Source organism: Oncorhynchus keta, chromosome 1 (assembly GCF_023373465.1).
Source record: "Oncorhynchus keta strain PuntledgeMale-10-30-2019 chromosome 1, Oket_V2, whole genome shotgun sequence".
Lineage (NCBI taxonomy): Eukaryota > Metazoa > Chordata > Actinopteri > Salmoniformes > Salmonidae > Oncorhynchus > Oncorhynchus keta.
Genome location: NC_068421.1, coordinates 28,962,667 through 28,988,457, shown reverse-complemented (window position 1 = coordinate 28,988,457; position 25,791 = coordinate 28,962,667). Strand labels below are relative to the sequence as shown.

The 25,791-nt window shown below is 43.5% G+C and overlaps 1 protein-coding gene and 1 long non-coding RNA gene across 8 annotated transcripts in view; one reads left to right on the top strand and one right to left on the bottom strand.

Moving 5' to 3' along the window:
• Positions 1-19,228, bottom strand: part of LOC118394696 (synergin gamma-like) — a 40,149-nt gene extending 20,921 nt beyond the window's left edge. For 2 of the 7 annotated variants that reach the window (XR_008138649.1, XM_052520398.1), the window contains exons 1-12: positions 19,022-19,228; positions 12,019-12,059; positions 9,871-10,007; positions 9,019-9,146; positions 8,812-8,917; positions 8,546-8,660; positions 3,989-4,054; positions 3,619-3,815; positions 1,933-2,199; positions 1,613-1,749; positions 613-728; positions 330-395 (exon numbers count right to left, since the gene is read on the bottom strand). Coding sequence is in view for 6 of the 7 variants with exons in the window: in XM_052520398.1 (XP_052376358.1) it covers positions 330-395; positions 613-728; positions 1,613-1,749; positions 1,933-2,199; positions 3,619-3,815; positions 3,989-4,054; positions 8,546-8,660; positions 8,812-8,917; positions 9,019-9,146; positions 9,871-10,007; positions 12,019-12,059; positions 19,022-19,056 (1,411 nt within the window). In the remaining variant the exon portion in view is untranslated. The remainder of the gene's footprint in view (positions 1-329; positions 396-612; positions 729-1,612; positions 1,750-1,932; positions 2,200-3,618; positions 3,816-3,988; positions 4,055-8,545; positions 8,661-8,811; positions 8,918-9,018; positions 9,147-9,870; positions 10,008-12,018; positions 12,060-19,021) is intronic. The other 5 variants (XM_052520425.1, XM_052520406.1, XM_052520417.1 and 2 more) reach the window with 5 other exon arrangements.
• On the top strand, positions 17,617-19,370 carry LOC127930669 (uncharacterized). Its single transcript, XR_008138668.1, has 2 exons — positions 17,617-18,331; positions 19,007-19,370. It is a non-coding gene; the product is annotated as an uncharacterized LOC127930669 (long non-coding RNA).
• Positions 19,371-25,791: the final 6,421 nt, after the last annotated feature.

Sequence of the window (25,791 nt, the reverse complement as noted above, 5' to 3'; positions counted from 1 at the left end):
AACACAGCACAGTACTCAGTCTCTAACCCCTTTCCAATTACACAGCTCTACATTGGTCTAAATCTAGGTAGAACACATGGTTATTTCGGTCTACCTTCAAAAACAAGTCATCAAACATATTTTCTCCTCCAAGGCTACTGGGGCTTTGTGTTTGAAGGTCTGTCAGTTTCTTCCTCTAGCCATCTGTTGAGTACAGGGACCATCTCAGAGCCCAGTCCCCACTATGCACTCTCTGAGAGAAGGCTTGGGAGCTGTAGGGGTTGGCTTGGGAACTCTGTGTGTGTGTGTGACCCAGCCCAGAGCCAGGGAGGAGGGAGAGCTCTACTTACCTACTGGTTTCCTGTCACCTGGTGGCTCTAGCTGTCGGAACACACTGTATTTGTCTCCGCCAAAATCTGGGTCAAACGAGATAAACAAAACAGCTGATTGATAAATGACAGCATATCTGTCAGGCAAGAAATGTACTGTACTACAATACCACACAAAGACTATTAGGTAAGTATTCTATGACAAACAACATGAACAATGTCTATTTCCTACACATCTGTTAGTTGTGGTGGAGGATGAGCAGTGAATAGTTGAGGTGTGATGTAGGGCCAGGAGGGTGTGTACCTGAGGCAGGCTGAGAGGGCTCTGGAGGCTGCTCCACCGAGAGCTGCTTGAAGACAGCATACTTATCAGAAGATGACGAGGAAGAGCCAGAGACCGGAGTCAGAATGGCAGGAGCACTGCAGACAGACAGACAATACATCATGCTCAGTCCACAGGGGAGTCTGGGGCTGTCTCCCAAGTTGCACCCTATTGCCTATATAGTGCACTACTTATGACCAGAGTGCGCTATGTATGTAGGAAATGTATGTAGGGAATAGTAGTGGACTATGTATGTAGGGATTTTTGGACACAGTCTGGGGGTCAATGCTGCACCCATCTCTCCTACCTTAATCCCTTTAAGCTGCCTGAGTCGATTGGACACTTACAATGGTGAGATCTCATGGCAGTTTTACACCATACAGTCCCACAGATAAGACACAGGGAATCAAAAGCCTGGAGGGAATGAGGGATCTCTCCTGATGCCTAGCCTTCAACTGACCATCATCTTGTTAAGAGCCATTCTACAGCTGCTGTGAGAGCCAACTGTCTATCCTGACGATTCAGCGTGGGGTTTTTCAGTCTCCCTTTCAATTAGACAGTGATCTGATACCGGGGTGGGGGGGGAGATACGCAGGAGTAAACAATTCAGCTTTTGTTTTTGGGGAGAGAGGAAGGGGATTGTAAAGGACTATGTCACCATGCCACTCAGACGTGAGAACCTTTATTTCCACATTCTCTTTGTTCTTTGTCTTGTAAGATAACTGGCTTTGGGCTGCCTCTTCCTGAGGGACACTCCCCACGCAGGGTTTGAAAAGTAATATAAAGAAACTCATTAAGAGATGGTGAGGTGCAATTGTTACGCTGGTGAGACTATTACAAGCAACTAAGAGACCATGTACTTGTTACCCACAATACCTGTATAAGATGTACTTTACTTCCATACAGAACGCATCATCTTATTTAAAGTAATATCAAACACTGATCCAGCCACTGAACTGAAGTCAGTCAGTCTGTACTGTACCTGTTCTGGTGCAGAGAAGGTGTGTTGGTGGGGAAGGTTTGCCCTGACTCCCCCTGGAATTCAGTGAAGGACTGGTCCCCTCCTCCTGCCCTGGGGGCCTCCTGGAAGTCCTGGAAGTCATCCTCGTCTGCTTTCCCCTAAACACACCACCAAGACGATGGACACATGAGTGAGTAAACACAGAATGAATGAACACACTTTGGATAAAAGTGTCTACTAAATGGCATAAATTCTATAATTATACATAATGTGAACTGAAACCACATGTATCTGTATATACTATGGAGAAGCTTGGTTGGCTCATTGGCTGGATGTGATACCTGCAAATGTGGGAAGTTGGTGATGAAGTTGGTGGGAAGTTGGGCAGAGGGTAGAGGAGCTCCAGGAGGAGCCCTGCCCATGACCGCTGGTGCTGGGGTAGGCATGGCCATGGACACGGGGACGGGGGTCTGAGTCATCATGGGCTGCTGGTGTTGGTGCTGCTGGGGCATGACAGGGGCCATAGCCATAGCCAGGGCAGGCAGGTTGGGCACCGGGGGAGAGGGGAACTGGCTCAGGATCTCCACATTCATGGCTGGAAGACCACTCTGCAGGGGAGGGATGAACAGGGATCAGTGGTCAGGTTCAGATAAGGCTGCGTCTCTTGAATGATGATATATTTATTTTAAATGGTATTTATGCCCCGTTTTACTCCCAAATTTCGATCTTGTCTCATCGCTGCAACTCCCCAACGAGCTCGGGAGGCAAAAGTTGAGTCATGAGTCCTCCGAAACATGGTCCACCAAACCGCGCTGCTTAACACCCGCCCGCTTAACCCGGAAGCCAGCCACACCAGTGTTTCGGAGGAAACACCATTCAACTGACGACTGAGGTCAGCTACAGTGTGATGAACCAAGTAAAACCTCCCCAGCCAAACCCTCCCCTAACTCGGACGACCCTGGGCCAATTGTGCGCCGCCGTATGGGACTCCCGATCACGGCCGGTTGTGATACAGCCCGGGATCGAACCCGGGTCTGTAGTGACGCCTCTAGCACTGCAATGAAGTGCCTTAGACCGCTGCACCACTCGGGAGGCCCTGAATGATGGACTTTTAGAGTGACATCACTGAAAGTCACAGTAACTGCTTAATGCGTTAATGTCGATTTTCACGTTAGACTTTTAGAAAGTTACACAGACAGGGGCATTAAACTTTGCAAAGACACCCGTCATCATATAGTGAATAGGCAGTGCTGACTGTAAGTGCATCATCATTTTAAAGCAGTGACACTGGAAAATTGTGCTTTTCCTTTCATCCAACCCAATCATCTATTATAATTGTATTCCATCCAGCAGGAGCCAGACAGATGTTTTGCTGAAATAAATCATTCATTAGTCAAGTTCCATTTTAACAGCCATCACTGGCGGTGGCTTCCCAATCTTTTTCATCATCGTACAAAGGATGCAACTCTTGCCGGTGCTCCCTCAAGACTCGTATATAACAGAATAAGTGATATTATTTTCGCTGTGGCAGGTGGCGGTGGCGTGCAGAGTGAGTTGTGCAGTGCAGAGGATTGTCAGTCTCTCAGGGGTGCTGGTGAGCGACAGGGCCAGGCCGGGGGAGATAAGAGGTCTGCTGTCACACTAGGCTGAGAAGAGACTCAGTCACTTTCACCTGGCTGCCTGAGCTCAGTCATACCACCACCACCACCCTCCCAGGGCCCAGAGCTGAGATTCAGCACAGTCACTCACTATCAGTCTCCCTTTCACATGTGTGGGGTGACTGACTGTAAGACCGTTCTTAGAAGATCAACTGCACACATAATAATATGCAGTAGGCCTAACTACAGAAGGTGGGTAAGGTGCTATGAAACATAATATTAGGGACTGTCCTTTACTTCACGTGAAGAAAAGATCACAGTGAAGGTGAAGGATGGCTTTGTGTCCTCAATGACAGAACAGATCCTCAAATCTTTCTGTTGTTAATAACTCTGACCCTTTAAAAAATGTAAGGTGATGCAAATGCCTACCTGTGCCACACCAATCAGAGCCAGGACTGTGTAGAGCTCCTCCTTGGTCAACATGCCAGGTGTGGTGCGATTGGCTGAGGCCCAGATCTGGCCCAGTGCTTCCCTGGGCAGGCCTGAGGACATCAGGATGGGGTAGAGCTTGGCTGTGTCGATGCCCCCCGGAGTCATGGTGAACTGCAGGACCTTTTTGAACATCTCTGGAAGGGAGAAAGAGAAGACATAGCAACAGGTCAAACATATTACATAAAGACTGGGTAGAACTAGGAAGTTTTCTCTGACTCAATGGAGAAGGCGTTGGACAGGATCTGAGTAGACACCATAGACATAATGCGTCATTGGTAGAAACCTGTTCCAAAACGTAGGTGTTTACCTGGGATGAGGGTGTCGTTGTAGAGCCAGCCTGGTACCATGGGCTGAGGGTACCCACCAACACCTGCTGTCAGCAACACAGGGACAGTTAGGTTAGGAGCTGAAGCAGATACTTAGGGCTGGGTGTACTACCTGCTCTGCATCTCACCAGACCAGAGCCTGCCTGTATAGTATTCTCCACCTTCTGGAGATCTGAGTGGAAATGTAATGCTGCTCTGCACTGATTCACTAAGGACACATCCAAAATGGCACTCTGATGCACTACCTTTAACCCATATGGATCTGGTCAAAAGGAATGCACTATAACGGGAATAGGGTGCCATTTGGGATTCCACACCCTAAGCTTCATACAACTATTCATGTGTCCTTGTACCAGAACCAACTACTCCGACAGCTCCTGAGGGGGAAGAGAGGGTTGGATTTGGGTTATCAAACAAATAAATGAGCCTCTCTCTTTAATTCATAGTGACATTGATCTAAATATTCTGTGTAACCATGAGGTCATTTTTTCATGAATGTACTAAGGTGGAGTTACTGATTCAGCAGGTGTAAAAGCAGCTCCTAAAACACACTGAATAAGGTGCATTCAGAGATGAAGACGCCTTAATGGATGCATTAGACTAGTACGTCAAAATGACAAATGTTGACTCAAGCAGCTACTTGGCTACATCATCCCCTCATCAGACCAGCTCAATCATCTCAAACACTTAAATAACTCTATCACAGTTCACCCAGTCTCTGATGAGGAGCCTCTACATTGCCTTGGATGACAGACAGCAAGCGACTGAGGAAAAAGACCAACAAACGAAACCAAATAGACAGCAGCAGTAGCAGAGTGGCATGCAGAATAAGAATGAGGCCCCAGGTCTAAACCCAGGGGACCCCAGTAGGAACGGGTCAATCCAAGCGTAGCATCTCATCCGTGTTAAACCTAAGCAGTCAGCAGCATGCACCAGTCTCTCTATGACTGCATCAAATGACACCCATTACCTACAGGGCCCTATGGTCAAAAGTAGCACACTATATAGAAAACGGGGGGCCATTTGGGACACAGCCAGAGCGAGAGAGGTTCATCTTTAGGAAAGTGATCCCCAGTAGAAGAACAGACATAATTATTTAGTCAGCAGGCAGGTATTCCTCCAGGGGATCTCCACATTGTGCAGGCTAGCGTGAGACAGGCCTAATGAGATCTGGATGGAGAAAAGACCCAGCAGAACGATTCCTCAGCTATATAAGAGTCCCGAAGCAGTTACCCAAGGAGGCAGAGATGGGACACTCTAGTCCCTATGAGTGACTCATACAAAACAGGATAAATGACATCAAAAGCTTTCAGGCTTTGCCAAACCAATCTGTGAGCCCAGAGGTGGTTAGTATGATTTCCATTACAGATTGAAAAATCAAGAGAAGTATCGGGGTTAGAAACAGTAAAATCACATTTTCTGAAGTCTTATCAGTCAACGTTGAAGTGTTTGCTGAAAAATAAGAGAGGAATCGGGGGCATTCGGCCATAAGCTTGAGTGGAGAGTGAAAAAATAGATAGGCCCCATGCTCTGCGTTGACTGTGTTAATACTGCAGTGAACGAAGGCAGAGAGAGAGACTGTTAAGAAATGGTTTCTTTTCTCACCACCGTCACTACTGGTTTGGGGAGGAGGGACGTCGGCTTGCGGTGAGGGGGCTGTGGGCCCCTGTGCTGGTGCCTCTGGTTGTGGTGTTTCTATAGTGAAGGCAGAACTCAGGTCCCCAGGAGCCTCAGCCCAGTTCCGGGCCTTGGTGCTGGAGTGAAACTGGGCCGAGACTGTAGCTCTGTAAGGGGCCAGGGTCCTCTGGGACTTAAAGCTAACCTGGGCCTTCTTTTCAGCCGTTAAATCACACGAGGAGAACAGTTTCTCTTCCAGGGACGGGCCTAGAGAAGTGGGTGAGGAGGAACATAGCTGCTTGATATCCCAACCATTCATACTGCCTGTTTCTTAGTTATATTGAATTTAGATATCACAGAAACTGACCATCATTGCTTTATAGCTGTCATTCAGTGTGCCAATTTAAACTCAGGGACACTGTAAGAGTGTAGAACTGTAGTGCATCAGCAGCTTCACACATTACATGACAAATATGTTCAACTTTTGCACCTAGGTGGAGCTTCTGGCCGCTTACTGAATGCTACAGATATAGGCTAGGCTATCAGTTTCTAGGTCGATGGCACTAGCAGCATATTAAAGAGCTAGAGTAGGGGAGTCAAATTCATTTTGCCCCGGGGGCCCGCATTCGGTCTTCAGCGAGGTCCACAGGGTTACACTGAAAATGTATTATAATTTGCAAAAAATAGTCCTCTATCCATCGTTTTTGGAATTTTCGATGCTCCCTGACAGTCTAGCTTTCATTTTGGTGATTATTAGCGAGCAGGACACAGACAAGAAACTGTATGAATGTAGGTTCATTATCATTTCTACAGTGTTTCAATTTGGTTTCAGTCATTTTAAAATATGTTTTATAATAACCACCTGCGGGCCGGATTGGACCCCTTGCGGGCCGGATTGGACCCCTTGCGGGCCGGATTGGACCCCTTGCGGGCCAGATTGGACCCCTTGCGGGCCAGATTGGACCCCTTGCGGGCCGGATTGGACCCCTTGCGGGCCGGATTGGACCCCTTGCGGGCCAGATTGGACCCCTTGCGGGCGGATTGGACCCCTTGCGGGCCGGATTGGACCCCTTGCGGGCCAGATTGGACCCCTTGCGGGCCAGATTGGACCCCTTGCGGGCCAGATTGGACCCCTTGCGGGCCAGATTGGACCCCTTGCGGGCCAGATTGGACCCCTTTCAGGCCGGATTGGACCCCTTGCAGGCCGGATCCGGCTGTATGTTTGACCATTTTTAGCTACAGTATGTATCTACCACCTAATTGGCTTATTATAGATGGGAGACAAGTAGGTCATTAACTCCTTAAAGGATTGGAGACAGATGTGTGCGTACCAGCTCTCAGCTGGCATGTGTCCTCAGTTCCCTCCTCCGTACAGAGAACACAGGGAATGATCGAGGAGATTACAAGGCAGGGGACACAAAGAGCCCGGCTGCGTCTCAAAGAGCACCCTCTTCCGCTGCCTATTCCACTAGGGAATAGGGTGCCATTTGGGATGCTGCCTAAGTCTCCTGTCCTCCTGGTGTGTTTACTGTCTGTCGGAGTCTTCCATCTCTTCCTCACTGGCTTATCAGGGCCACTACCAGCCAGAGTGAGCACTAACAGTCCCAGCCCATACTGGATGGTACAAATACATGTGCCACTGGGAGTATTTTACTAAATGTCAGTAACACAGAACTGGTTGTTGGGTACGGCACTCACATGGTTTACTTTCTATTGTGCATTAACTTAAAGGCTTAATTAATCTGACCATCTGTCGTACCGTCTGTATGCTTACACACAGTAAACTGACTACAAGCCGAGTCTGACGCTAGAGGGTTTTCAACACCACGATGCGGTACGGCCTATCGTCGCATCAGCAGCACTGGTGATAACTTCCAATCTGTGTTATTGGTTGATTATGAACACTGATTTATGAGGTTGATGCAAACAAAAAAACGGTTACCTTGAAATGCAGATTGAGAGCTGGAGTTTCCAGTAGAGTGTTGGGTGGCAGTAGGAATGGACACAGAGGCAGGGAGGGACTGGGAGGAGGATCTCTGACCAGGACCTGGGTCTAAAGACTGGGGATGGGCCTGGGAGGAGGGGGGGAAGGAGGGTCTCTGACTACAACCTGGGTCTAAAGACTGGGGATGGACCTGGGAGGAGGAGGGGAAGAGGGAGGAGGAGGAAGGGAAGGAGGAAGAGGCATCTACGGGCCCCTGCATAAAGTCACTAAACTCGTCATCATCAAAAGCAGGGGGGAGTGAGAGGTGACAGAAGAGTGGGATGGCGATGAGTCTGTAAAAATGGAGGAAGACAACACAGGCTACGATGACGGGAGGTGAACACAGTGCACAGTGCTATAGCAGTGACACATAAAGGCTAGTTGGTGCAGGATCAGAAAACGTACCATGGATTCTTAAGCAAATTATTGTTGAATATGTTCATCATATGAATGAATAAATAAATATGATCATGTCCATAGTTAATATGAACTAAGGATGTCAGATCAATTAATACTAAATAAATACGGTGGTTAGTTTGATGTTTGCTAAAAGACATCTTTCTGTAATGCACAAGATAATGACAGTGAGACACACAGTAGGTCAAGGTGAAGATCTAAAACAAAGTGAAACGTGACAGAGAAACAGAAGATTATGTTGCTCTCTTAGTATGCTAGAATCTTTGTGAGACACAGAGGCAGATACAAGCTGCTCTGTCCTTTGCAACAGCTGCTGTCACATAGGTTGATAGCAAGCCTGTTTGTCTGTCTGCCTGTCTCGTCTGTCTGTCTGCCTGCCTACACCCCAGAGGCAGCCTTATCAATCTCGGGGGAAGCTGTTCAGTCAGGCAGCAGGGGAGTGGAGCTGTGTCCTGACTTCTGGAAGACAGATAAGGAGGAAACACAGAGTGAAGGACAATGACTGTACTGATGAGTGTACCTGGCTTTTTGGGGTGTGAGGATGGCGTGGGGTGCATCTTGGCGTCTCTGCTGAACCCGTCCAGGTTGCCTTTGATGGCCTCCAGCGCGTCGTCCCGACTCACCCCCATCTGTCCCTGTGGATGGGAAAAAGCAGGGCTCAGGAGGGGAGTGTATCTAGAATGACAGCATTGAAGCGTCCTAAATTGCGCCCCATGTGTCTTTATCACACTGTGGGAACTATTCAGGACTGAGGCAGCAGCCAGGCATGATGATGATGCAGCTCACCTTGGGTTTGACGCTGCTCAGCAGCCTCAGCTTCTGTTTCTGCTCCTCAAACTGCCTCCTCTTCCTGTCCTCCTCCAGCATCCGCTGCTGCTGCTCCAGACGCTTCCTACACAACATAACACACAGAGAGCATACAGCTAACACACACACTGACCACATAGACAGACAGAACAACATGTAGAGAGAAAGAGAGAGAGAGACTCTTACTGGTGTTCCTCAGCCATCTGTTTCTGCATGTCGGCAGTGTACTGGGGCCCGGGGCCCCTCATGCCCATGAACTGCGGCTGGCCCATGAACTGCATCCCAGGGGCCTGCATCCCCATGGTCATCCCACCCTGCACAGAACACACACGCACGCACACAAAGCGGAGGTCTCGTTAGCATTCATAGTATTCCTTTCATGCATTATTATCACAGCGCAATGTCAGGAAACCAATGCATTTCTAAGTTGTTCTCACACAGAAATCACTACATAAGTACAATCAGAATGGAAATAATGTGTGCTATTAACACTATGCAACACAGAGAGGTCCTAACATTTCAGCAGTGAATGGAGGAAAAGTTGTCATTTGATAAAAGAAAGAGCAAAGAGACAGAAATAAAGGCAGGGGATTTGGTGAGGATGAGGCAGTGCCCTGCAAAGTGCTCCTTCTTCTAAATGTCTAGCCTGAATGAAAGAGAGATAAAGGCAGGGGATTTGGTGAGGATGAGGCAGTGCCCTGCAAAGTGCTCCTTCTTCTAAATGTCTTGCCTGAATGAAAGAGAGATAAAGGCAGAGGATTTGGTGAGGATGAGGCAGTGCCCTGCAAAGTGCTCCTTCTTCTAAATGTCTAGCCTGAATGAGAGCGGTAGCTTGAGGCAGTCTGCTCTCTTATAAAGAGCAGCATTACAGGAGAGATTGTCTTGCCCTTCTTCTTCTTTTGGCTTATTTAATACCTCAGAGGACCAAAGAGACAGTAATGTAAAACAGAATACCTTTCACTCTAGGGTAATGAAAGGAATATGTTGTGGCCATTGCATTCAAATACACACACCCGTGCACACACACACACAACACACCTGCATAGGCATGGCACCAGGAGGCATCTGGACTCCGAAGTTCATTCCCATCATCCCTTGCATGTTGGGCTGCATTTGGACTTGGACCATACCAGGGAAACCCTGCTGTTGTTGCTGCTGCTGTATGGGCATCATGCCTGGACGAAAACACAACACATGTACAGTCAACCACAAGCACTACAAAAGGCTACACTGACAAAGGTTTGTTGCAAACCATAAAGATGACATGTAGTAACTAAAGCGTGACCATGTACTGTCAAGGAGGACAATATAAGTAGAGTTGGCCCAACTGGACTGGAGTGTGTTATTGGACATAGACGAGATGTACATTGTGCAGTGAATTATTATTGCAAACACATTTCCTGGACAGGGAAGAGTAAACAGAAGCTCAGCAACAACCCAATCTGTTTTGCCTGTGTGAGTGGAGTGCTGTAACAGCTCAGAGCAAAACAGAGGAGTATTAGGGAATAGAACTAGAGAGAGTGTGTTTGTTTGCACAGATGCTCTGGCTGACAGTCCTCCTGGAGCTTCCACATGATTTACCATATAACGCCCCAACCAGGCTGAATAATGGGTTATGGATCATCCAAACAAAGTGCTGCATGCATTCTGATGTGTATTGAAACATCTAAGGACCCCTAACACTGCCACAAGTGTGTGTGTGTGTTTTATGTTTTTGCACGATATTCCAAATGCCTGTATCGCAAGAATCGAGGTTCTATGATTTTTTGTGTTTATAAGCTTGTTCTCATGTTGTATATTTAGTCTCCCCTCTTTCACTCCTCTGTGCTGTGTGCACCTTCCCCATTTACACCAGAGATCTGTATAGCTTTTCAAATTCTATGCTTTTTATGTCTCAACTACTCAAATTGTGCGATGAGCAGACACTACTAAAACGAGATGATCAATGAAAATTGATTCTGGAAAATGAATGCTCAGGTTGTCGCAAAGCGGCATTGGTACCACGTACCGGTAGCAGCATTATAGCCAACGACTGTTATACTATCTGTCTAGTCTGTGTTTTATAGATGTGCAATAAGCATAACACAGAAATAAGGTAGACCAGTTGATTTCAACATCTGAACAAAGTGGACAGACTAGCATGCTGTTCAAACAGTTGGAGACAGACAGAAGGGTGAGTTAATAACAATTCCACTGTTCAACTTTGTTAGCTAGCAATTAGATTCAAGTTGGCTAAACTTGAAATATAAATATTAGCTGGCTCATCACTAGCACGAGGGCTTGAGAGGTTGTTGATGAGACCTGTGTTCATTCTCTATAGCCTAATACCTGCTACAAGAAGTCAGTCATTATTGGTCAATACGCATTGTGTATATTGTAGTTAAATTTGTAACCAAAAATTGCATTTTCATAGACAGACTTGAAAGCCAGAAAAGTGATTATTGCAACAAAAAGCAAGTTAAACTATTTCAATCAAATAAATGTAATTATTAGAGGGTCTTATGGTTGTGGAAGGATTATATTTAGTCCTGAATTCATTAGATTATTGCTGACTGTTTTAAATGCAGTGTATTTTACCTTTAATTGTACAACAATGCTTATTTAGAGACAAAAATGGTTTTGTAAATCAAGATATATCTTGTGAATTTCCCAGCCCTAGTTTGTTTATGAAGAGTGTCATTGTAAACTCAACAAACACCCTATACATAACACAGCTACAACATAAGCTACATGATACCAGAGAGTTGTCATGGGTAATGACCAACGCTTAGTATTGTTAAGTCATCAAGGTCAATTCCAGAGCTTACTATCACAGTGTGAGATGATCAAATATCCCAATTACCTAATAAACTATTACAAACAGATAGGACATAAACCTAGGGCCTATGTAATGTATTTGACTGATGTTGTTGTTGATAGCGCAGACTGCACCTCTGAACTGACTTTACTCTGATAAACATCATTATGAGTTATTGGTTAGGCCTATTTACTGAATCCAAAAACGTCTCAAGAAACCAGGGCACATAAGAGAGTGAAGTGCCCGGGGAGATTTGGAAAAGTAGCGCTGACTGACAGGACACGTCACAAATGGCACACTATTCCCTATATAGTGCACAACTGGTCAAAAGTACTGCACTAAATAGGGAATAGGGTGCCATGTGGGACGTAGCGTGCAGGATGACTCACCTTGTGGCGGTCCCAGGCCCCCTCCAACAGGATAAATAAAACTGCAGGAGAGAAGGAAAAACACAGGTCAATAACACAGCTAGAGACTAGCCTAAAGGCAAGACTAATGGAGAACATCTAGGCTGAAATCATTCAACTCTCTCACAATAGGCTATCGCATAAAAGTAGGAAAGATTGGACTATTCATCGAAAACCATTCAGCAAATGGATCATTATCAGTTCACACCAATAATTTGTCCGACTTTAAACAATGTGACACAATAGCTATCATTTTAACAAAGGAGACATCATTCACATCACAAAGAATTAGCAAAACTGGAGATTGGATATGATTTCCTTACAATGGCACGGAGAGAAAGTAAAACAATAAGCATGCTGTATGGTGATGTGGCAATACCTAGCCTCCCTTTTTCTGTTCTGTCTTTATATTTTGGACACTTTTCTGTTCGGCTAGGCAGCCTGGACTTGAATCCAGTGTGGCCCTTATTGTTCTGGCTCACTGCTTTCCAGGGAATGCATGAATAAATATTGCATTGACCGCAAACACTAAACCTGACAGGCAGGAAGAAAAATCTATCCAATAACCCTTTGCTGTGGCTCAGAAGAACATTTATCGATCAGGGAATGAGCTCGTCTGAAAACAGTCGTTCTGGAATGCTTCTCCAAGCATATCCATGCTCTGTAATGTTCCATAGTGGTAAAGTAATAACAACTAGACAAAGATTTTAATGGAATGCACGTCAGTGGTCGTTTCATGTGCTGTAATTGATGGAGAATCTGTCTAGATCGGGACACGGCAGGGAAATGGAGACGAGCAGGAATCTATAGAAACGTATTTATCTATAGAAACACAAAAGATAGACTAGATTCTAAGAACAGACCGTGTCAGAGAACTAGGGAAAAGAGAGGGATAACGAGTCAACAAGGCCAGCTTGGAACGTTGATGCAGTCTGCTTCTTGTCTGACTCCTCCTCTCACTAGCTCTATGGTCCTACTGATGCTGGAGGAGAAAAGAGATGGATGAGGATGCAAGCAGACAGCTTTAGTCTACCTGCTGCCCATCATAACACCTGAAAATCCAGAGAGACTACTAATACCCAGGTAAGCCCACTAGCCCAGTCAATCCTACAGAGCAGTACACTGGACCTTAGAGCTTCACTTTACAACTGCCATTTCAGGCAAATCCATGAATCCATCCAGATAGCACTTGCAAGCTGTTTTTTCTCCATCTTGTCAAAATCATCCTTTCCCAGAGGTACCAAAATGCCATACGAGACAAAAAACTATGTTTTTCTATTTTACGATACCAGAATCATATAATTATATTTTGAAAAGAGAAGAAAACAGTATTCCTTTGTTTACAAATTGAATAATACAATGCATTAACAATACCAGGATCCTTTCCCATAACCTGGGCTTGATGTGGAGTGAGACATTCTGGCTCACATCTGTTCTCCCTCAGATTTAGCATGTAGCTTTACAGAGCTTTCATAGCAGCGCTATGCTACGCAACCACAGCAAATGAAACCCCCTGGAACAACAGTGCAGATTAACCCAGAGTGAGATCAGCAGTGCCAGTGATACCAGCTGTGGGCTCTGTATAGGCCATTGCATTGTACAAGGCCTGTGTTCATTGATACAACCAACATTGTTGGGCTAATATAAGGCTTGGGCCGTGTCACATGCATAAAGTTGCTTCTACCACAGTAACTAGCCTACCAGAGCCATGTGTATCATTAGACCTAACGTGCTTTCTCCTTTTCACTCTGGTAACGAATTTGTAAAAAAGTACTGATCTTTCAACATCAATGAACTCCTCATATGAGCCTTAAATGATGTAATGCATCCCTGACTGCACTGCAACCTAATGTAAACCATACTTCTGCAAGTCTTTCACTCTTTTGGCATTTTGGACATAATGAATAAATAAAGTGCATATTGAAAGTCTGGAAGCACCAGCACCCGTCATGTACCCTCCCAAAGACTGATTAAACAGCTCGGCTTTAATATGATACTTAACTATGAACCTATGAAATAACACTTAACCCTGTCTTGAGCAATTCATCCGAGTACAACTTCTCAGTCTCACCCATAAAAGCACTTTAACTGAAGATGAATGCTACACATAGCTGAGCTTTTCCCACAAGCTCAACACAACTCCAAAATGTAGCTAGTACCTGTTGCTACAGTACAGCTCTCCTATCGCAACTCCCTATAGGCCTCATTTAGATTTTTTTACTTAACCTATTTGGGATAGGGGGCAGCATTTTCACTTTTGGATGAATAGTGTGCCCAGAGTGAACTCCTCCTACTCTGTCCCAGATGCTAATATATGCATATTATTATTAGTATTGGATAGAAAACACTCTGAAGTTTTTAAAACGGTTTGAATGATGTCTGTGAGTATAACAGAACTCATATGGCAGGCGAAAACCTGAGAGAAATCCAACCAGGAAGTGGGACATCTGAGGTTTGTAGTTTTTCAAAGCTTTGCCTACCGAGTACACATTGAGATATGGATGAGGTTGCACTTCCTACGGCTTCCACGAGATGTCAACCGTCTTTTGAAACTTGAATGAGGATTCTACTATAAAGGAGGGGCTCATGAGACCTGTTTGAGACTGGCATAGTGCCTCGGTCTCATGGCGCGCGCTCCTGACAGAGTTACCTCGTGTTCCTGTGCTTTTTCTGAAGACAGGAATTCTCCGGTTGGAACATTATTGATGTTTTATGTTAAAAACATCCTCACGATTGATTCCATACATCGTTTGACATGTTTCTAAAGGACTGTAATGGAACTTTTAGAGTTTTTGTCTGGATGAAATGCTCGCGCCTCATGAAGATGGATTACTGGGCTGAACACGCTAACAACAAGTAGCTATTTGGACATAAATGATGGAACTTCATGGAACAAATCAGTCATTTATTGTCGAACTGGGATTCCTGGGAGTGCCTTCTGATGAAGATCATCAAAGGTAAGTGAATATTTATGGTGTTGTTTCTAACTTTGTTGATTCCAAAATGGCGGCTTTCATTTGCTGTATAGGACATTATAGGACATTTTCAGTGGAATGTTGTCGAGCGCTAGAAAGGTTAATTAACCTTTATTTAACTAGGCAAGTCAGTTAAGAACAAATTCTTATTTACAATGACGGCTTACCCCAGCCAAATCCGGGCCAATTGTACGCCACCCTATGGGACTCCCAATCCCTGCCAGTTGTTACTGGATTAGAACCAGGAACCAGTCTGTTGTGACGCCTCTAGCACTGAGATGCAGTGCCTTAGACAGCTGCGCCACTCGGGAGCCCAAAGCGGAGTGCTAGTCCCATGATGTGAGACTTTCTGGTCAAAAGTAGTGCATTACATAAGTAATAGGGTGCCATTTGTGACACATCCTCAGAGTGCTATGCCAGGCAGCAGGGCCAGTGAAGAGTAAACTCACGCCTCTGGCTACTGTTGACAGCCTGGGATCAGGATGTTTCTCATTAATTTCAGGCTAGGTTGCCAGCACAGCGCCTGCCTGCCTGCCTGCTCCCCGTCCCTGGTTCAGTGTGTAACATTGTCATCAAGTAGTATGTCCACCACATCGCAGAGCCTTCACCACACACTAACACAGTCACACACACCCAGCAGGTCTATGCATAGCTAGCCCCGGTCACGCTCGCTGATCTGAGACCACTAGCCAGCCCATTGGGTGTAGACAGCCTACTAACAGAGAAGGGGGAGAGGCCTGAAAAATACCAATAGAACCAGAAAAACATTATTCTCTACAGATCTTAGCTTTCAATATAGATGAGTTCAGTTGGGAGTTTGTACAGCTGCTCAGCACTCTAAATCAGCACTTCACCTATATCTGACCCCCACCAATGGTCTTAAAGTACACCAATGCCAGGACAAGAAATGTCTCCAGAACGTTTGTTAGTCAGAGACAAACATCACCTGTTATTTTCAATGAGACCATATATGAGATAGGCTACTCTTGCCAATCTAATCTGTAGGCCCAGCCTAATCTAAAGCTATTTGGTTTCCCCAGCATCAGTATCCGTATCACCTGGCTGGTCGGGTCCATAGGCACGTTGCAGGCAGACATTCATTATTCACACCGCTCAGCTCAGGCCCAAGCTGCTGATGAAAAAGTCATGAGGATAGCCTTTTCAAGTCCAATGTAGGACGAGCTGCTGCTTCACCAATATCAACAGGCTCATGCAGGACTCAAAACTTTACTAAATATTCACCATTTCTCATAGACCTCTACATCAATCGCTAAAAACTGAGAGGAGATTTAAAGCAAAGGCTTTATTTCACTACAGCAGCTCAGGTTTAACACGATAACCGCCTGGCCTTTCAGCCTATAAGTAGTACCCACTAGAGAAAGTTGAGAACGTTGCCGGCCATCCGCTTTAGCATAATCATCAGATTCACATCAACCCGCAAGGTGCGGAAACATAAGCACCTAGACTTGATAAACAGCGCATAAACAATTGTAATATATCCATGTAAAAATATAACAATACAAAAAACCATGAGCCTAAAGTACATTTGCGACACATTAATATTCTAACAGTCTAATAAATACATTTCATATAATGTTATCGGAAGAATAAGAATTTGGTTGTTCATAAAGGTTTTAGGTCACATTAGAAAACTAAAAAACAATTATTTCAAAAGAACATAATAGCATTTTCATTCGTTTGTGTTACTTTAGGCTCTAAGAAAAAACGAAAAACCACTAGTTCAAGTCCATCACAAAGGACTCCATTATAATTTTCGTTTTGGTAGGTCAAAAGAAACATTGTGGAAATAAGAAAATGAATTTAAAATAAAACAGAATAGAATAGAATATTTGACATGTATTATGTTACTAGTCTTGCTTAGTAGCCAGAGCAATGTTGCCATGCGAGTGGTCATGTGCTGAACGCATGGACAGCGAAAATATTATTGGAAAAAGTCACATTTGTAAATAGTGCTGTATCTCTTGAATTGAGAGTCATTTGACAAAGTTATGTATAGATATAGACATCAAAACATGTTACCTGCATGTGACTCTGAATGAGGATTTGATAGTGATCCTCCTTTCCTTGCATCTGGCTGACTGGCATCGTTTGTTTCACCGCTCATCCACTTGGATAGTCAATTATATGTTTTGCACTATTCTAAAGGCCTGATGCAACACGTAGCATGTTTTCGTTTCCAGTACAATAAATGTGATAATTCGTAATAGAGTTATAGTAAATAAAACAGTCAGTTGACAGCTTGTTTTTACAAAGTAAAACGTAAAAGGGAATGGTATGAATCCGCAAGGCGTGCGGTCAAATGATTAACGGTGATAAAAAGGCATAACACAAACTCATCATTATACTATTGTTGTTCTAAATGAAATCAGCCTCTTCACCCTCATCATTCAGTTGGGACAAATGTACATTTGATTGTTAAGTAACTTGCACAAGTATATCCCATTCATCCATTTGGCATTCATTCAGTGGGTTGGCATTGTTTGCTTCCCTTTGCTCATCAACTCAGAGTCAAGGATATGTTTTTCATTATTCTAAAGGCCAGCTGCAACGACGTAGCATGTTTAGTAATAGAGTTGTAGTAAATAAAACAGTCCTGTAACAGCTTATTTTTACAAAGTAAATGTAAAAGAAAATCACATCAACCCGCAAGGAGTCTGGTCAAGTGATTTGCTATAAACATAAGCGTCAACGCTGATTTAAATTCAATTGTGAAGTAATGTGCACAATTACCATTCATTCAGTGAGAGAGAGACTCATTAGCGCCTGGCTGGGTAACAACGTTCTACAGCGCATTGTCTCGTGGGTTAAGTTGGAAATAGGTGGGGGATAAAACGGGGGAAAAGTCTCTAAATACTTGTCTGTTTGTGATTTTAAAATCCTAACAAACGAGCCATGTAAAATAGAAACATTTAGGAAACGTTAGGGAAGGCTCAGGACCTTGCATTCCTTTTGGGCCAATTTGTTTAATTTACAAAATCAAACGTCAGTGGCCGTTGGCCTATAGCGGTTCTATTGTTAAGACATGACTGATAGATCTGACTGACTGAACTACAATAGTTGTATTATAATGACATCAGACCAGAAGCAAAAATCAGAAAAGCAAAAGTATTTTTAGTCTAAGCAGAGAGGATTTATCTTTCATGGGGGCAAAAACGAGATCTAGGTTATATGCATGTGTGTTGAGATCATGATCAAGCCTCAATTTGGCCACTGAAAGAATGAGGGCATGGCAGCTTGCTTCATGATGTCATCCAACACCTGATCAGCTTTGTCCAGGAAGATTCACCATGGCAGCACAGGTTAGCTGCTTTACTGCTTGAATGTTTAGGGGATAACATTTTATGGGATATTAGCATGATTTGACCTCAGTTTTTTACAAGTTCCCAGTTGTCTTGAAAGCACAAACACCATTGAAGGAGGTTGGGGAGAATGTTTGCAGTGTGGATACTCTGACGTAACGTTAGTTGCTACCGTCCTTATTAGCTCGGGCTATGTTAGCTCGCTAGCTAGTCAGCTCAATCCAACAACCTAAAGATGACAGTGTGTTGAAGTATCGAATCCTCTTAGCCTGCCAATCCATACATGGGCTGTTCGCACAAGCAACTAGCGTTTGCTAGCAAACAACATCTGACAACTCAGCTGATCTAGCTACTCGCTAACGTTAGCTGGATGGCTAGTTAGCTAACTACATTACTGTGCTGCAAATACGCTTTATATAAACTATAACACATTATTTGTTATTATTATTCGACAGCCAGCAAAGATGTGACAATACATCTAACCGTTAGCACTTCACTAAAAAGCTGCATTCCTATGGCATCTAGCATTATTAGCTGTATGGCTAGCCTGCCTCGCCTAACGTATTGCAACGCTCATTCTTCACTCGCTATTCCGTGTGTAAATTTAAACCGCAGCTGTCAAGTGCAGAATATCGTGAGACAAATAATTGACTCGTCTCTTATATATTTATACAGACAGAAAATAAGTACCTGCCACCTCCCCCAGATCCTGGCCGTAACGCCATCTTGATAACATTGGTCTGTGACAGAAAGATGTCGTCGGCAGTGACCGTGTGTGACGGATCTTCCGGGTCACTGTTGTTTCTCCTCCACAAGATGTCGCTGTGGTGCTTCTGTCAAACTCACTAAAATGTTTGGCATTGCGTCCATGGAAGATGATGCCAAGGCTCTTGGAAAGTTTACAGTAAATATGTCAATTGTGTACCTGTCTTGATTATATGGTGAAGATGCTTCTCATATCACAAGATAAACCTTTCAAATAGTCCCACATTTCTAAGGTATTTTTGATTTTAGATAAATAAAAGATGAATTAACGTCACTAAGTCAATGCTGATGATTCATTTCCCTGGGTCTTCCATATCACTGACATTAAAACCCTATCCTGGGCTGGATAGAATTAAACCTGCCTCTGCAAGGTTTTCAATATGTGTGTTTTACATAAATACTGTCAGTTCAACACATGCATCGATCATGGTGTTTTTTCAGTCCCTCAAACACTGATTTTATTTGATGACATGGGAAAAGTTATCTTCGTGGATAGGCCTACTGCAACATGGGGTCAATTGACTTCCTAATTGATCAAATTAGATTTCCCTAATACAGATGTAGGATCTTCATTTGATCACCCTTTTGCAGAACATTCCTGCAATTCCTGCAACTTGTAGTGTATTTGAGGTTTAAAAAGCCTTCTGAAGTTTGTCATTTCCACTTTGACATTTCAAATAACCTGATATTTTTACAGCTTGTTGTATTTCATGGCACCTGCATTTGTCCCCTGAGGGATTTGTCCAACATTTATACTGGCTGAATGAGGTATTGAGGCTATTGTGTGGCCCCTCACATTAACGTTTTCAGCAAGCATCTTCATTGTTGCACCAGTGACAAGGTGGAGTTACAAGGATGAACCCTTCTCCCACTGTTCTGTGGGTGTTATTGTGAAAGATTTACAGCTTAATGAGGGTAGCCACCAGCTAGGATTGACCGCATTTATATCATTTTTACTCTGAATGCATCTGATGCTTTCAATAGATCACAGACAGGGTATATCCTGATTGTGTAGAATAATACCCAAATATGCAAAGGAGGATATTACATACTTATACCTTTGAGTATACCATTGTGCATCCACATTAGTATACTGAACTTTCTGACAGAAACTGCAATTTCCAGGTTACAAATTGCTACAAATAAATGACTGCACTACAAATAGAAACACATGACTTGACCCATTAGTCCATATTCCGTCCAAATTGGTACAATGACACATGGCTACAGACACAAATTTAACTGATGCTTGGTGCTATACATTCTTTGAAAGAAACTACTAACTACTCATTACTAAACTATCATTACAGATACACTGATTAGAAGTTGTCCTATCCTGTGATTTGTTTTAGTGTGAAGTGCTGATTTATACAATTTCTGAAGGAATTTCATTTGTTTGCTACTTTTTGCTACTTGTGAAACTCCTCACCAGCCCCTCATCAGTCTCCCCAGTCCCTCCTACACAGCTCTTTGAATCCATTCACAGGCCTTGAAGAGAGCATGGGTCTCCTATCCTGCTGGGAGCATAGAGTTTAGCTGGAGGCCGGCAGAGTCAGGCAGGTCCCCCTATGGTGGAGCTGCTTGGGCAGGCTGTGGGCAGGCAGACCCCAGAGGTGGCCCTGTGAGAGAGTCGAACATTAACCCAGGCCCACTCTGGGCATCCCACCATTCTCCATAAATCATCAACCTCTTCAGTACCAGGCCAGTGACAGCATCAGCATGACAACTGCAATCTGTCAGGATCCTTCTGTACTGTATATGATCTGTCTCTGACGGTAGAAGACAAGATGAGACACATCTCATTTACTATCCATTTAGAAACAATGGGCCAAAAAGAGCTTTCATTCTTATTCTGACCTATTCCTCTGATGGCCTGCTAGTAAGATTGATTCCCTCGGGCTGTGAAAGGACTCCCCATTCGACTTATTTATCTTTTAACAATGTAATGTATCACATCTGAGGGTTTATGGCCTACTGGATAAAACAAATTTGTTTATATTTGTAGTGCAGTAATTTACTTGTAGCAGTTTGTGTCCTGGGAATGGTTGTTTCTGACAGAAAGTACAGTATAGTGTACTGTGACAACAACTCTCAGAAGTATAGCACTTTGTTCTATTGACTGTTTGTTTCTCTACTTCAGTCGTGTTGTCTCCTGTGTTTATGATACACAACTGTCAGACTCTCGGCTAAATTATGGCTTGTAATAGATAGAACATCTTCCAGGAGGATTTGTCCTACTTTTTACATGTTAATTGAGCCCTTTGTGTTGGCCTGGACAACTACTTTTCATTTAGTATGGCATAAGGGTTTATATACTTGCACACTGAAGACAATAAAGTAATCCCACAACAATGAGCAGGTTACATCAATTTACAGTAATTTTTACTTGACATTGCAATTTCTGCCAGTTACTGCAGATGAATTATATGCTGAGAAAAAAGGGGATGAAATGTTTTTTTAAATAAACGCAAAAGTAAAAGTTTTCAAATGTAATCTGGACCTACAACAATAAAGAATTGCATTGAAATGCGTATGTAAGAAAGAACCAAAGGCCTCCTATACTGTCTATATTTGTCAAACTGCATCACTGTAGGTGGTAGTGAGGGAGATGTACAGTGAAGGGCTAAGATTGTTCTAACTCAGGCCTGTCTGAGAACAGAAGCACAACAGAGGAGCTCTCTCTCAGTCAGATCAAGGGCTTTGATGGAAGACGCCTCTATCAAAGCTGCTGTATACATGTGTATGTATTTCTCCATGGAGGGCCGGCCGGTGGGCCTGAACTCTGTTCGCTGTGGCCAATTAGCCCTGGTAGAGAGTGGCCTCCTGACCCCTGACCCCTGCTGGGCAGTCTTATCCATTAACCCCTTGGGCCCCAGCTGGAGTTGATGTAGTACCCATTCTTTTGAGACTGCTAAACACACGGCCACATTCACCCTGCCGCTTCCACTTTCCGTCCCTGTGTCCCTTCCTTCTGCTCTCGCTCCTTGCGTTGACCTCTGGGTCCCCACTGGACCTGAAGATTCCCTCCTCTGTCTTGGCAATACACTAGTGAACAAATGTCAAACTCTCTGGTTACATGTTCTACTCTCTTATTACAATTTAGCTATGCTGTAATCGGTATCTGCATGACTTTTCTCTTTCCGGCTTAACTTTCTCCCCTACCTCCCTTTATCACAAACTCCACATCTTCCTTTTTCTGTCCTCTTTGTTTTTCACAATGTGGTCGATGACATGAATGATGACAATACCATGTCGGTCATTAACCTGAGCTCTCTGGCTAGAGATTCCATAACAGAGACCGACTGGATGACAAATGGGGGCAGAATTCAGGGAAGAGACTGTAGGTTAATTTGTTTAACAATGGTTGATGGATCAACATCACATCAAATACTATTGAAACAAAAGGCAATGATGTAAGACTAAAATAAATGCACAAATAGAATCACTAGATTCTAAGTTCAGATATGGAGATATTAGAAGCTGCCTGGCAGTTAGATTTCCCACCAATTTTAGTTAGACTATAATATTTAAAGATAGACAGTCAAATATTTCCTCTCACAGATCCAAAATGCAAACGTAGCCAAAATTATGCAATAAAACACACAATGATAATGTACAATATTAAATATTCAGTGCAATGCTATTGTCAATATGTGCTCACATGAACAAGCATAATCTGTGATTTCAGTTATAAATGACTCTTAAATTATAACACACAAAAAATCAGATTAGCCCCAAAGCTATTAGGTGACTTTAATGCTGTATCGTATAGCATTGTAAATTCCCTTTTCCAAAAGGATGCAAATGAGTATAGTGCTCTTTCTTCTATAACCTGTGTTTCTTTCAGTGAAAAGTAGTTAAAGAGCAGTAGTCAGATCTTTAGTGGCTCCCTGGGCCTAAAATCAAAGGGCTCATTGATAACCAAACAGAGCAACATCATTGGATTACAAGGGCTTTCCCAGCGTGACTCCTCCTCTTAGAACTATGGAGGACAGTCTCTTTCAGGGTCTTTCAGTTCTCTTTAAACTCAGGATAGAATAGCTCAGCCAGAGTATTACTACAGTAATTTGACATCACATTACATTAACTCCTACAATAAATATCCATTCACCCTCCTGTATATTGCGGTCTCTCATTGTGTATTCAGGTTTTCTTGGACAACACACAATAAAGTGCATTCTAACACTTTGTAAGGTAACATGCTCACTGACTCACAGATGAATTTACCAAAGTTGTCCCCTTCCAGAGAGAAAAAAACCCAGGGGCTAATCTTGAACTTTGCTTTTTGTATGGCTGAGATCCTGTCATAAACACATGATATGCAAAACACTCACTTGTGTCAGTGGGGGAGAGCCGACCTTAAGAGTTGGACACTTTAAACTGGATGAATGCAGTTCTAAAACCATATCATATTACTCCACAGAGGATGCAGTTTACGTTCAGATTTGAGACACTGTATGTTTGTTGTAGTTTTGAGAGAATGTTGTAGTGTTGTACAGCTGAATTAGTATTGCCGAACTGACTCCCGCTATAACTGTGCATTCAAAACAGTTTCTACATTTGAATATAAAGTTTGCATGAAGGAAAGACCCTTGAGTATTCAAGCAGACAAATGTTCAGCTAACTTGTGGATGATTCATTCGTTTGAAGTGCAATACATTTCTCAATCACTTCTTTCTCAACCATAGCGAGTAAAATGTAAATATTACTTTGATAATGAAATAGTGTATACCAATTGGTTTTATATTTGTAAGTACAGTTGAAGTCCGAAGTTTACATACGCTTATGTTGGAGTCAATAAACTCATTTTTCAACCACTCCACAAATTTATTGTTAACAAACTATAGTTTTGGCAAGACAGTTAGGACATCTAGTTTGTGGATGACACAAGTAATTTTTCCAACAATTGTTTACAGACAGATTATTTCACTTATAATTCACTGTATCACAATTCCAGTGGGTCAGAAGTTTACATTCACTAAATTGACTGTGCCTTTCAACAGCTTGTAAAATTACAGAAAATTCTGATAGGCTAATTGACAATTGGAGGTGTACCTGTGGATGTATTTCAAGGCCTACCTTCAAAGTCATTGCCTCTTTGCTTGACATCATGGGAAAATCAAAAGAAATCAGCCAAGACATCAGAAAAAAAATGTAGACCTCCACAAGTCTGGTTCATCCTTGGGAGCAATTTCCAAATGCCTGAAGGTACCACATTCATTTGTTCAAACAACAGTACGCAAGTATAAACACCATGGGGCCACACAGCCTTCATGGAGATGAACGTACTTTGGTGCGAAAAGTGCAAATCAATCCCAGAACAACAGCAAAGGACCTTGTGAAGATGCTGGAGGAAACAGGTACAAAAGTATCTATATCCACAGTTAAACAAGTCCTATATCGGCATAACCTGAAAGGCCACTCAGCAAGGAAGAAGCCATTGCTCCAAAACCGCCATAAAAAAGCCAGACTATGGTTTGCAACTGCACATGGGTACAAAGATCGTACTTTTTGGAGAAATGTCCTCTGGTCTGATGAAACAGAAATAGAACTGTTTGGCCATAATGACCATCGTTATGTTTGGAGGAAAAAGGGGGAGGCTTGCAAGCCGAAAAACACCATCCCAACCGTGAAGCACAGGGGTGACAGCATCATGTTGTGGGGGTGCTTTGCAGCAGGAGGGACTGGTGCACTTCACAAAAGGAAGGAAAATTATGAGGAAGGAAAATTATGTGAATATATTGAAGCAACATCTCAAGACATCAGGAAGTTAAAGCTTGGTCACAAATGGGTCTTTCAAATGGTCAATGACCCCAAGCACACTTGCAAAGTTGTGACAAAATGGCTTAAGGACAACAAAGTCAAGGTATTGGAGTGGCCATCACAAAGCCTTGACCTCAATCTTATAGTAAATTTGTGGGCAGAACTGAAAAAGCGTGAGCGAGCAAGGAGGCCTACAAACCTGACTCAGTTACACCAGCTCTGTCAGGAGGAATGGGACAAAATTCACCCAGCTTATTGTGGGAAGATTTTGGAAGCTTGTGGAAGCCTCTCAAATAGCCTCTCACATAGACTCTCACATAGCCTTTCACATAGCCTTTCACATAGCCTCTCACATACCCTCACACATAGCCTCTTACATAGCAACACAATCATGCTTAACCTCAGCTGAGCAATGTGAGAGACAGTGGCCAGGGTCCATGTATGAATTGCACGTCATACATGTTGTTAGCAGTGGCCTCCCCTCTGTGTGCCCTCTAAAGACCTAGCCCATCCATAATAACAATGTGAGACTCCCGATACTGTGCTTACCGAGACCCCAGATTGGCCCTTTCAAGTTGTTCTTCCTGGGGGATATTTCGGTTGTTGTTCCAGACAAGTGGGAAAGGTCTTCCACTGACTCCCTGTACTATTGGTCTGTCTGTCACACAGGGAAGGAAGGAAAATAATCCTCTGCGTTGAAAATATTATGATTGAATATGGGGACATGTTCATGGGTTTGCTCAGATCACAAGAAACATACCGATGATGCTTATACACACTAAAGTTTAGAACACACCATGGTAGTTGAAATTAACTTGCTAGATTGCTTGGTGTAGGTGCTTTCCTGTTGGAAATTGAACAAGCACTTTAGATTTACAAACTTCAAAGACGCCGTTGTCTTATCACATAGAAATACAACAGATCTTTGTAGA